The sequence below is a fragment of the Drosophila busckii genome, chromosome 3R, assembly GCF_011750605.1.
Source record: "Drosophila busckii strain San Diego stock center, stock number 13000-0081.31 chromosome 3R, ASM1175060v1, whole genome shotgun sequence".
Taxonomy (NCBI): Eukaryota; Metazoa; Arthropoda; class Insecta; order Diptera; family Drosophilidae; genus Drosophila; species Drosophila busckii.
In genome coordinates, this window is record NC_046607.1 from 21,899,123 (window position 1) to 21,912,040 (window position 12,918).

Below are 12,918 nucleotides of genomic sequence, written 5' to 3' on the forward strand. Positions count from 1 at the left end.
TTGCAGAAGAAGCTGCATAATACTTTATGCCAGCGTTGTCGCCAACTCATATCAGAGAGAAAAAAAATTGTGACATCAAGTTATGACAATGACGAAATGGCAGCGATGATGATGATGATGATGCTGCTGGGGCGCAGCAGTGCCCAATAAGACTATCCTGACCTGGTATCGTATCCATAGTCACCAGCTGCTTAACGTTGCAAATAAGACATTTTTCTCGCTGTTCGTGTGGCGCATGCTTTTATTTTATATACGTACATATGTGCCACCAGTCGCTGCCACAAAGTACAATTTCATTTTATTTCAGCGCTATGTACCGCTAGCTATGTGTTAGTGTGTGTGTGTGGCCAAATTTTCGCACATTTACATAAAAAAGATGTTGAATGTGTGGACTAGGAGATGAGTGCAGCAGTCGCAGTTACAAGCCCCAATGCTCAGCATTTTAACATAATATGCTGCGCTACAAAATTGGGCAATGTCAGTTGCAAGCCAAATTGTTGTGCTGGCAAAAGCAGTTGCAACATAGTGTGCTAACAATAAAAACGCTTTTGTTATAAAGCTATAAATTTGTTAAGCATTTGCAGCGCTGCTAGCAATCAGTCTAGCCGACTCTTTAATTCCTAAGCCATGCCCATTGCTTACTCTTTGACTACAACTGCTGACATTGCATACTTGCGTTAACTCGTCTTGAAGCGAAGTCAAGTCGAGTCGTCAGTGAATTTGCATGCCAATGCAAAGCAAGTAATGTCATGCCAAGATATTCTACAGTCAGTCATATGTGACATTGCCACACACACACACACAGCAGCAGCAGTAGCAGGGGGCGTGGCAAGGACGACAGCACGTGTTGGTAGAAAGGCGTGTGGCAAACTTTTACGAGTAGCAAATACACTTAAAAAGTAATAAAATATTTTATTACGCAGCCTTTGAAAGCAGCCAACACACACATATGTTTTATATATATATCGTGACGCAGCAACAACTCAAACTAATGAAAATTGTAGCAAAGCTTCAAATCGCTCAGGCACACGCATTAAAAAATAAATATTCATAAGTCTGTGTTTGATTAGGCAACAAGCGCTGTGCTCTATGCTAAGCTAATCAATAATGCGAGCGCTTGCTTAAAGTTAATTTTATGAGCATTGCGGCTTAACCGCAAATGCTAAAGTCAGTGACAGCGTCTACAATGTGCGTGTCATAGTGATGGGTTGGGGTTGGGGCAAGTGGCAAGTGCTTGGCTGGCGCGCAGTTCATCAATCAAATCAGTGGCTGTTAGTCAAGCAGTCATGTGATTTGATTGATTCACGCTAAAAATCCGCACTCAAACACATTTATAATGCGCCTAGCAATGAGCCAAGGCAGACATTGCAACGTTCGCTCGTTCGCTCGCTCAGCTCAGACAATTCATCCTTGTCGCTTGCCATTTGCAGACTGCATTTAGCGCATTGTTTACGCGCCACGTCAGCAGCAGCAGCAGCAACACAGCAGTTGCAACACTGTTTTGCCACCGCAGCTGCCACTTGCATTGATTTTTGTGCAAAGCAAATCAATACTTGACTCGCTTACAGTGCAACGTACGCGCCTTGGCGACAGCTTAAGCTTAAGCAATGCTTCAGCTACAGACATTTCATTTGTCACTCGGCTAAGCAGCATAAATTATTTAAATACAATCTACTTTTAGCTGCTGCTGCTTGCTGCTTTCCCACTTGGCCTTTTAGCATAAAAAATTGTTATGTCCATAAAATTGGGCAATTTTATGTGCAATCAATAAATACGTATGTATGTCTTGAACTACGTGTTGGTTGCCGCAATTTATTTGATATTCATGCAACATTAACATGGATTTTTATTAGTATCATTTTTTGAAAAGGGTTGCTGCTGCCCACGAGCAGCTAATATAAAAATTTTGCTAGCAACACCTTCGTATACATATTGCTATTGAGGGGTTACCAAGGGCTTAGCACTGGCTAAGCGAATTTTATATTATGCCAACGTATTTGCTACGAGCGAGCGAACAGCAAACAAGCAATAAAATTTATAAGTGTAGCGCATATAAGCGACTAAATATCCTGTAAAAGTAAAGAAGCAACTGATTGTTGACAAAGCAACTTGCGCTTAATATTTACGCTTATTAAAATGTATATAATTAAATAAAATTGTTGTTGCAGCTACCCTATAAACAAATATTTTAAGCTTGCAGACAGGTGAAATAAAATGCCAGCAGCAGACAAGTTGCCCTGAGGAACTTTGTCTGTATCTAATGTACGTGACTGTTACCCTCTTGACCTGCTCGTTGCCAAAAAAAAAGAAAAGCATTAACAGCTGTTGTTGTGTGTGCCTGGCATTAAAATAAATCAATAGCAACACTTGATTGACATTTTGTATTGAAAAGCGAACAGCAAAAGTTTAATTTAGGTAAAGCAACAAAAATGTGTTTTTGATTTTGTTTGCAAATTTTATACAAAGTGTGCTTATGCTATTTCTAAGAAAACTTTTTTCATCTGAGAAAAACAAACATTTTGATAGGTTATTTAAATTTAATAAAAAAGTAAGCTGAGTCAATCCAATCTGCAGACGCAGCTGCAAATTTATTATTTTGATTAGACTAATCAGTGCACGCCTTTGCTTTTTAATTAATTAAACTGCTGCTTAAACGCGCTTGAAGCACATGCCCGTTGACTAAACTCAAGTTCAACTCCAACCTTAGCCTCAAGTGTAGCGCACCTTGGCAGCTTAAGCTGCTGCTGCTGCTGCTGCTGCTGCTGGGCCGAGCAGCTGTGCAACCAACAAGTGTCTCAACTTTTGCCTTTGAGTTGTAGCTGTAGCTGTAGCATATTTAAGCGGGCTACAGTTGACCCTTGCGGCCCCAAGCAAGCAACATAAAATGTCTCACATTTCAGCCACTTTTGCCAACATAATTACAGCCAAGAGCAATTTGAAAAATAAAGAAACAGCAGAAAAAAATACACAAACACTTGATGCTGGCAATTAAAAAGTTGAAACAACATTTCTCTTGCTTTAGCTTTAGCTTTAGCTGCTTTTGCGTTGTCCATTGTGGACGCCGCTGCAGCAAGTGTAATTAATTAGTTTTCAATTTCAGCTCTGCTAAATATGCATAATTTATGTACCGTTGCCGGTAAACTGCGTGCAAGCAAGCAGCAGTAGCCAAGCTGCTCTGGCCATAATAAAATTTACTGCCCATTACTAGAGTTAGCTGCTAACAATTTTTATTTTAGTTGCGCGTTTGCTAGCAAGGCAATTTGTGCGACAATTACTCTGCTTAGTGGGTGTAGAGCAAGCAAGCGAGACAAAGAGAGAGCGAGAAAGAGAACGAGCTGGTGCTGCTGCACTTTAGTCGCCCTGGTGCGCATCCTCTATTTCCGTAACAAACATTTCCGTTTCGCATTGCAACAAATTTATTGTTTCCGCTCTTGTGGTTTTCGTCCTCACGGCCAACAGCTTCCAAAACATATCCGAGCGCATTTTTTTCCAATCATATTATGTAACCGAAAAATAAGCAAGCAAAAGCGGCTACACTTGAAAAAAACAGTGCTTAAAATCAAAGCCACAACTCTTTATAACAAGCATTTGTTTTAACTTTAAATGGACGCTTTTCTTACTCTTTTCGTTAATTGATTTTTTCAGTGTAGCAATTGCAGTTGACTTTTACCAAATCCATGCGGAAATACGCATTTAGCTGCATATGAAATTGTTACGTCTTTTTGTGTAAACAAACAAACGCATACGTATACGTAATAAATAAATAAATTTCTTACTTTTTGCAAACTGGGCGGGCGGGCGGGCTGACGGTCTGAGCGACTGAAAAATTGCTACTGTCGTTGCTAATAAATCATTTTGGCAAAAACCTTAGCCATAACTTTTGCTTGCCACTGCCACTGCCAACTGTTTTGTACTTATTTCCGTTTCCGTTTTGCCTAGTCGCTGCCGTCGTCTACAAGTCTGTATGCAAAATATTTTCTACGCCGTCATTTCATTTGGCATAATTAATTACCGGAGCGTGCACACAACGCGCGCAACTCCCTGGTGGGTGCCCCCCAATTGTTGCGTGTGGCCATGTTTCTTAGGCCTCCAACCTGGAGCTTGACAATTCAACGCTACTGCTGTTCGCTCATTCCCCAGCGGAAACAGCAAACGGACTCAGCTGCGGCAATACGCTGACAGCTCTACCTTGTGAGTTTGTTAGGTTTGCAGCGGAAAATGTTAATAAAAAATAAAGAGCAACTGAATGATAATTGGTTGAGCTTTAATTATACATAGATAAATTACTTGGCGTTCTTGCGGTGTCGACAGTGCGTGCCAATTATTTGTTGTTTAGCAGCTTAATGAGTTGCAAAGTTAAGCTAGTGTAGCTAAAGGGAATTAAATTGATTACACAGCTGTAGATTAATATGATATGGGAGTAAAGAAAGTCGCAGTGCGTCCTCAGTGCTAATTAGATTAGTAATTATAGAAAATAAGCACTCTCTGCCTCTCTCTCTCTTTCTTATGCTTTGACAACTTGCTTGCTGATTTTATCTAAAAAACAGTTCAAATAACAAAAATAGTATCGTTGATATTTATCTTTACTTATATATAGCGTCCAACTGATTGCTTGCAGCGCTTTCACAACAACATTTTTCAATTAGATGAGTAACACATACGAGCCACGCCCCCCTACTGCGCCCAGCTCCCAGCTCCCAGCCCTTTTACCACTGACAAGCTGCAGCGCAATGCAATTCAATTAGATGCCGTTGGGCAGCCACTAAGTGGACGTTGGGCTCCACACACACACACATACACACACACACACATACATATGCACACACAAGGTAACAAAAGGCGCAAAGCAGTCGGCGGGGCGTCCATAGCACGTTGGCAATGCCAAAACTGCTGGTGCCTCTATATATGCTACAGCTGTGTGTATGTGTATGTGTGTGTTTGCTGGTGTGTGTGTGTGTGTGTGCTCATTTGACACCATGAAATTGAGTGAGCTGCAGACATAGCCGCATGACTTGATAGACTCAGAGAGTTAATACCTATGAAGCAACAGCAGATTGGACTCGTTTCACAATTTGTGCGTCTGTATGTGTGCTCGTTCATACTGCTATATATATGCTATATATATGAGTTATCACTTCGGGCACATTGATTTATGCAGAATTGGCGAGCAATGCGAACCCGCATGGCTGCTGAGATAAGAATTAATTGGCAAATGCAAGTTCACAAATAAATTGCAATCCCATAGAGAGACTACCAGCTGATATATGTGCTATATAGACACAGAGAGAGTAACGGTAAACGAGCCAGGCGTAAGCAGCACACACACACACACAGAGAGACAGATACAGCTGCAAACTGAAGTTGCGTTGCGTTTTAATGTAAATGTGACAAATGTTTTATGGTTGGCTGCCTGGCTGCATCGACGACTCCTGTTGACTCGAAGCAAACACCTGTAAATGGGTTTATGCCACAGCACACACACACACATAGACACACACACACACTCATGCCAACTGCAGTTGGCTGCATGCAGCAACTGTCACCATCAGCTTGTTTGCGTTTTACGCATATTTTAGCTCTGGAAAACAGTTTCACGTTCGTTTTGCTATTTGCCGTTTGCATTTGCCAGTTTTTATTTTGTTGTTTTTTTGTGCACATTTGGGATTTACCTAGTAAATGCATTAAAAGCTGCAGAGTGTGTGTGTTACATTGAGTTAATTAATTGCAATTTGTAACCAACATGTACACACAAGCTAAGCCTACAACAGTTGTAATGGATGCAATGCATCAATTACTTAGATTCTTATACATGCAATTGCAATTAATGTTAATTTTAATTTAACAAGTTATTTTAAATACTTACAGGAGTATGCTGAGGATGACAGTGAGCTTAATGTGTTGATTAACAGCAGCAGCCAAACATAAACAGAGTGCAGATCGTTATCGATTTGAAAAAAGCCAAAGGATGACAGTGAGCTTAATGTATAGATTAACAGCTTAGATTAACAGCAAGAGCTTAACATAGAATAAGCAGCAGCAGCTTAACATCGACAGAGTGAAGATCGTTATCGATTTGAAATAAGCATAAGGATGACAGTGAGTTTAATGTATCAATTAACAGTAGCAGCTTAACATAAATTAAGAAGCAGCAGCAGCTTAACATAAGCAGACTGCAGATCGTTCTCAGCCTAAGAATTTCGATAAGCACTTTAATTTGATTCAATTTAAATTCAGTTTGTACAACATATTAATTATAATCACTAGTGATAGTAACTAGCCTGCCATTAGCTACTATTAGCTAACATGCAGTTCCTGGAAAACTGTTGTAGCCACAGCTGCGTTTTTGCTGCTACCTGCAGCCATTGAGTATACGCAGCTGTGGTCAGGGTCCCTTTGCAGCTTTTAGCTTTGAAGGCGAACTTTCACTTTGTCAATCATAATGTGCTATGTGTGGCGAGTCGATGATGATGCTAGGATCATAAAAACTTGGCCAAACGACACATGCAGAACCAGCAGCAGCAGCAGCTTGTGGCATAAGAAGCGAAGGCAAACGCGCGCTTAAACGGAAATTGCATTTGGGTTTTGAGTGCAGGGACCAGGTCAGGTAAATGGCTGTCAGTGCCAAAGGCAGCAGCTGGGATGGGCTGAGCTGCTTTTAATACATTTTTGCAATTTTGCTGCCTTTGTGGCGGTTAATCAATGCCAAATGTCAATTAGGCGTATACGTTATATGCAGCGTTCATGTGTGTGCGTTAGTAAATAGCGTAGTAAATTACAAAACTAATTAGTTATTTGTGCGCTTAATTGTTTTTAGACAGACACATGGCTAATGCCATTTATTTAAAAACGCTTGACGTTGTCAATTTGTTTATATAAAATGTCGAATTTTAATGATAATTAATTGCGGCAAAACAAATTGCATATTATAAAATAGTATAATTTAGCTAACTAAATTGCAACTGTAGACATTTGAGTACTAAAAATTAGTGCATATATAATTTAAATCATTTCAGTCTATAAAATACAACAACAGCAGCAGCTTTTGGCATTACGCATACGCACAAAAAAATGAGTTAAACAATTGAATTGCATATGCATAAAGTTGCGCTTAAATACTCTTGTGGCGTACAGTAAAAAGATGAGCCCTATTTTTATCAATGCATATATGCATAGCTGCTGCTCACATTTAATTTTTCATGACAGTCGTGCTCAAAAGTACGCCTCACAGCCCATCTGGCGACGCCACTGCATCCAATCCGCACAGCCCACAGTTTGTGGAGTCTGCACAAAACCCTTGCCACTGGCACAGCTGAGTAGCATCGGTGTGGCATCGGCATTGGCACAGATATAGAACTGGTTTGGATTCAGCGTAGCCCAAGGCTGGTCCTTTGTATGAGCTGCCAGGCTGCTGCTGTTGCGCTTGCAACTTTGCTGCTGCTGCTGCTGGTGCTGCTCCTGTTGAGCGTTGCGGTAGGCAGGCTGGCAGGCTGGCCAATGTTCATAGGGCACGCAACCCAAATAGCCGAGACCGTTGAAAAATCCACGACCCTGTGGGCAATGTAACTGCAACGGTATTTGGTCGGCCACAGAGCACACGTAGTATATGTTCGGATTGGGATCGCCCCATATGTCCGTGGTATGTTTACATGTTGTGTTCGTGGGCGCGGCGGATGCTTTTGCATTCAGCAATAGCAACTGCAGCAGCAGCAGCAACAGCAACAACTGCAACAGTGCGCGTAATATTTGATATACGCTGCTCATAAATAATTTCATCAGCAATTTTTCAGCACACAAACACGTCTACAAATGGAATTGTACTGCTGCTATTGTTGTTGTTGTTATTGTTGTTGCTATATGCAAGTAATAACGCTTTGTTTTTGTTTTTGTTTTGGTTGGAAATCCTTTAGCGCTGCGTTTTTTATTGCTACGCGACGAATAAATATAAACAACATTGACTGTTTGCTATGGCGCTATTGTCATACGATTTTATACTCATTGCAGTAATTTCATTGTTAATTTTTATCTGCGCTTTATCAGTTGACTGATAAAATTCACGCGTTGTTAAAATTGAAAGCGAAAAAGATAATTTCAACAATGAAATTGAGAAGAACAAGCAGATTGAATCAGCTGCAGATAGTTTGAACTTTAAGCGAGAGCAAGTCAATTAAATGCGCGTAAGTTGACAATGCTGACTGCACAATTTAACATTGATACGCATTAATTTGCTCAACAAATTCTGTGAAATTTATTAATATATTTTATTTACTATTCAGTCTTAATCATTAATTTGAGCTGCGCATGAATCACTCTCGCTGCTTCACTGAATGAAACGCAAACAAGCCAAAATATTCAACAATAGACCTTATCAATGCGATACCCATAACATTAATTACCTTTTCAATGAAGACTAAATTGGAAATTATTGCTGTAGGCAATCAGATGAAAATTTAATTACAAACTTGGGCAACGAGTTCGACATGACAAGGCGCCACGCCTCGATACCCAAACACTGCTCACTGCTATGCGATGCTGCAAGACGCAGCCGGCTGTCAAAAGTTCTAATTGATTTTGCTCAAAGCTACACGCAGCACTGCGAGTGAGTCGCAGCCAAGTGCACACACACACACCTGAGCCCATAGGCTAAAAAAATGTTGAATAACACAGAGAAAAAGTTCAGCAGCAGCAGCAGCTGCAAGCGCCGAGTCACGTTGTCAATTGAACTTGCTTTTGGGGTGAGCTTAGATTGTGTGCGCTATTCTTATGCCAAGTTTAAATAGGTAAACTTTGGCTGGCGGCAAAAGTTGACAACATAATCGACATAAATTTTGGGCCTATATAGCAATATTCTATTAAAACTTTAGTTCGATTTAAGTAGCATGAGTTCGCGAGAAAAAATGCTTGAGTTTGATAACATGACAAAAGAAAAATAAAAATATGCCAATTAAGACAAAAAAAAAAAACAAAATAATTGTTAACTGTCTTATCTGTCTGTAAGATAAGCGCTAAACAGTGCGTATGCGCAATATTTGGTGGCATCAATTGACAATAATATCAAAGATAACCACGCCTAGATTATGCACGCTCAAAAAAGTTATAAATTTAACAGTAATGCACATTTAACAATTTAGTCAATATTTTATGCTGGCTAACTAAACAAGTTTAAGTTTCAAACGCTCAAACTTTTGAAATGTGCAAAAGTAAGCTGCAGCTAATTTAGACAAAGGATTGTATTGTTTTAAACGTTGTTTCTTTGCAGGTTTAATTGTATTCATTGCGCTTTTGGCGGCCACAAGTGCAGCCTCAATTTTCGCTGATGATGTGACAGCAACAACTGCCGCAGCAGCCGATACAACTTTAGTGCCTGCCGAGGATACAACAGCCACTGAAGCCACTGGAACCACTGAAGCCACTGGAACCACTGCAGCTAATGATGCTACCACGCCAGTAGCTGGCAAATGTGTATTCGAGAAGGAAACCTGGTCCGATGAGAATCTAATGAAGTTTCACTTGTGCGTGGATGGCAAGGACGTTATACAGACCTGCGGGGAAGATGAATTTTTTGTTAACAATGCAACTATCAGCGGCTGTGTGCCTATGAATCAAATGCAGCCAGAATGTGTAAATTTGGATGCAGAGCCACAGCTGTGCACTGAGGAGAATTACCAGCAGCAACAGCCTAGCAAATTGCTAAACAGTTTCTATCTGTGCACTGGAGTGGGTATCATGCCTGTCTTAGAAGTTTGCCCGGATCAAAAGGTGTTCCTTAGAAATGAGGCTGGCTGGATGGGCTGCTTTGAGTGGAGCATGTGGCGTTTTTTGCGCGGCTGCCCAGAGGGCAATTAACTCAATTGTCTATCAAGCATTTTTAATTACGTATATATATATATCTTGATTAAAACTGGCAGCTGGGCATTAATTTTAAATTGATTACAAAATAATTTGATAGCCAACGGCTGATTAACTTGTTAACAGTTGAAGCAGTAAAACAATTGAGTGAATAAAAAGTTTTTAAAAGCAGTGCACAAAGTTTTCAATTGCTCGCTATTGGACACAAGACTGCAACTAAGTTGCAGCTGCAACAGTTGCAACAAATGCAATTCACAGCTATTAGTCTATTTACTATAATTATTATAATAGTTGCGAACATATTTAATGCGCTACTACCTGCGCAAAGGCAGTAAAATCAATGAAAAAGGCAAAACTGCAGGTCAAAAAATGAAATTTACTTATTTTTAATAATAATATGATATTTTTGCTTGATCAGCAGTCACATCAAATTGCAATTATAGTAAACAAACAATTATTCTTTAATACATTTAAGTTTCAAATCGTTTCTCCCTTGAAGTTTTTTGCTGTGTATATAAATATATATATATCTATATAATTTAAACTGTTATATAACCTTCATGAACATTAGTAACAATAATATAATATATAAGCTTAAAAGCCTTGTAGTAAGCTAATTAAAGTAACTTTAGTTAAAAACAATGGCGCTAACTGCAGAGCTGCAAGAATTTTTCTCTACGCTGCGCTTGCAAACACAACCAAAACATATATCTATTTATTATAGCAGATATGTGCTTAAGTAAGTTTTGAGCACACAATCTTATATGTACAATTATTTTAATGTTTGCTATTTAGCTGCATTTGGTTTTATCCCAGCAAACTGGATACTCGCTTCGCCTTAAAACGCATTTGGCGTTTGTTCAATTTGCTACAGGTTGCTATATTAATAATAACTTTAATAATGGCGCTGCCTGCATCTATGCAAAGCACTATGGATTTTGGACAGGATTTGCTTTGGATTATATCCGTTAGTTTTGTTTTTATATATGCAGCACAAACGGCTAATTTTCTTTTTCACAGGCTACTTATATTTTAGCTAAGATTACTTTCTTTCATTTTCGTGGCACTGAGCTTAATAAACTACTCGAAGAACTGGATATGCTGCATTGCGAGCTGAAGACCGCACACGGTCATGTTGCTGCGTATGAGCAACGTCTTTGGTTCTTTAATTTCGAGAGTGCTTTAGTAATTTTATGGCATTGCGGCTTAGCTTTATTCAGCATACTCTTTATAACGCTGCCGCTGTGGACGCAGCAGAATTTGCCCTTTCATGCTGTTGTGCCTTTCGAGCTGCACGATCCCATAAAACATCCTTGGGGACATGTTTGCATTTTTCTTTGGCAAGGCTGCAGCTTTGTATACAATGTAACTGCAATACTGGAAATAGATACAATCACTTCGCATATATTTCCACAGCTGGCAGTTAATTTAAGAGTGCTCTGCATTGAGCTCAACAGTTTTGCGCCCGAGCTGCAAAACAATACGCAAAGATTTCAAGCAGAGCTCAAGCGTTTAATACAATTTCATCAGCGCCTTATATCGTATGTGTTTTTCTTTAAAAGTGTGTAAATTATTTAATATTTTGTAGTATTTTTGTAGCATGATCTATCGCACCAACAAAGTTTTGTTCTTGCCACAAATTATGCAGATGACAACGGGTGTGCTACAAATTTGTTTATCGGCTTTCGTTAGCTTGGCTATTCAAAATAATCCAGCGGTTTATAAATTTATAGTATTCTTAATACTATCGCTAGTATATGTTTCCTATTGGTGCACGCTGGGCGATCTGGTTACAGCTCAATCGCTGGAGGTTGCTGTTGCGGCCTACAACATAATTGAGTGGGCTCCATGCTCAGCGGAAATTCAGCGGGATATTGCATTTATGATCCTGCGCGCTCAAATCCCGCTACACATGCAAGCTCAGCCCTTTCCACCCGTTAACTTTGCTAGCAATATGTATGTAAGTTTAGTTTAATAACTGCATAAATTAACAACTAAAAGCAACTTTACTTGCAGCTACTTAAAAATTGTTACAGCATACTCACTTTACTTTTGAAGACTCTGGATTAATTTATTAATTTTAATTGTAGCCCAGAATTAAATTCTATGGTACAATTGGTATAGTCAGAGCAACAAAGGCCTTCAGGCTACTCTGGATTAAATCTGCTGCAATTATTGTTAAAATAAGCAGCAATAGCACAAATTTTTACTTGGCTGTTAATTGAAAAGTTAAAAATAATCAACGCTATAATAATAGTTTTGTTTGCCTTTGTTGATAAGTCTGGCGCTTTAACTTATCTAGCCAAAGCGCGCTAATCAATCAAAATAATTATTTTTTCATTAACTTAAGTAAATAGACACTTTTAATAAATTTCCAAACGTACAGCAAGCTGTTTAATGCGTAAATGAGTCAGCTGAACTGCATTTTATATTATTTATTCTAATTGCTATAATTTTATAATAGTTGCTAATATATTTTAAGCAATTTCAGGCACGTGCAAGGTAAAGCTATAATTTTGCCAAGGTTGCCATATCAATTACACAGCAAAAAAATATTAATAAAATATATAGATTTGCCAAATAATGTTTGTATATCCCATATAATTTAAAAGCTGCTTAAGCTTGGTTAAGCAATTTTTTGTTATAAAACTTATATACAAAGTAAATGTTATGCCCATATACTTAATTTTCAGCTTACAATTTAATTGTTTATTATATTTTGTATATTGCATTTAATATAAAGCTGCTTAACGCTGCGTATACTTATTTTTTTCTGTGTACTTGTCATTTAACTGAAACTATATACTAAATAAATTCTAAAACACACTATATAAACTAAGCCAAGCGGTTAAAACTCTGCAAAGTGATTTTAATAAGCTACAATGGTGTTGCCTGAAAAGTTGCTGGAATTTTTGAATACATTTCGCTTGCGTTCGCAACCAAAATATGCATCGTTGCATTATAATCGACATGCGTTGATGTAAATATAAAGCAACTAACAAGCTGCTAAAAGCTAATTAATTGTTTTTTTTAGTTATCTATGGCTTTTTCCGCAAAGACTAGAGAGTCGCT

The 12,918-nt window shown here is 38.8% G+C and overlaps 3 protein-coding genes across 3 annotated transcripts; 2 read left to right on the plus strand and 1 right to left on the minus strand.

Annotated features, from left to right (window-relative positions):
- Positions 1-7,111: 7,111 nt before the first annotated feature.
- Positions 7,112-7,944, minus strand: LOC108602651. Its single transcript, XM_017990797.1, has one exon. The coding sequence runs from the start codon at positions 7,771-7,773 to the stop codon at positions 7,210-7,212; it is 564 nt and encodes a 187-aa protein (XP_017846286.1). The 5' UTR covers positions 7,774-7,944; the 3' UTR covers positions 7,112-7,209.
- Positions 7,945-9,133: 1,189 nt separating this feature from the next.
- On the plus strand, positions 9,134-9,915 carry LOC108602612. The gene is made up of 2 exons (XM_017990749.2): positions 9,134-9,197; positions 9,257-9,915. The coding sequence occupies exons 1-2, from the start codon at positions 9,188-9,190 to the stop codon at positions 9,841-9,843; spliced, it is 597 nt and encodes a 198-aa protein (XP_017846238.1). The 5' UTR covers positions 9,134-9,187; the 3' UTR covers positions 9,844-9,915.
- An 862-nt stretch (positions 9,916-10,777) lies between these two features.
- On the plus strand, positions 10,778-11,916 carry LOC117134849 (odorant receptor 65a-like). The gene is made up of 5 exons (XM_033294033.1): positions 10,778-10,813; positions 10,867-11,211; positions 11,263-11,387; positions 11,446-11,806; positions 11,863-11,916. The coding sequence occupies exons 1-5, from the start codon at positions 10,778-10,780 to the stop codon at positions 11,914-11,916; spliced, it is 921 nt and encodes a 306-aa protein (XP_033149924.1).
- The last annotated feature ends 1,002 nt before the right edge of the window (positions 11,917-12,918 follow it).

Coding starts and splice junctions, on each gene's coding strand:
- LOC117134849 (XM_033294033.1), top strand. CDS start 10,778: ATGGATTTTGGACAGGATTTGCTTTGGATTATATCC. Junction 10,814..10,866: donor ATTTGCTTTGGATTATATCC/GTTAGTTTTGTT, acceptor TCTTTTTCACAG/GCTACTTATATTTTAGCTAA. Junction 11,388..11,445: donor TTTCATCAGCGCCTTATATC/GTATGTGTTTTT, acceptor GTATTTTTGTAG/CATGATCTATCGCACCAACA.
- LOC108602651 (XM_017990797.1), bottom strand. CDS start 7,773: ATGAAATTATTTATGAGCAGCGTATATCAAATATTACGCGCACTGTTG.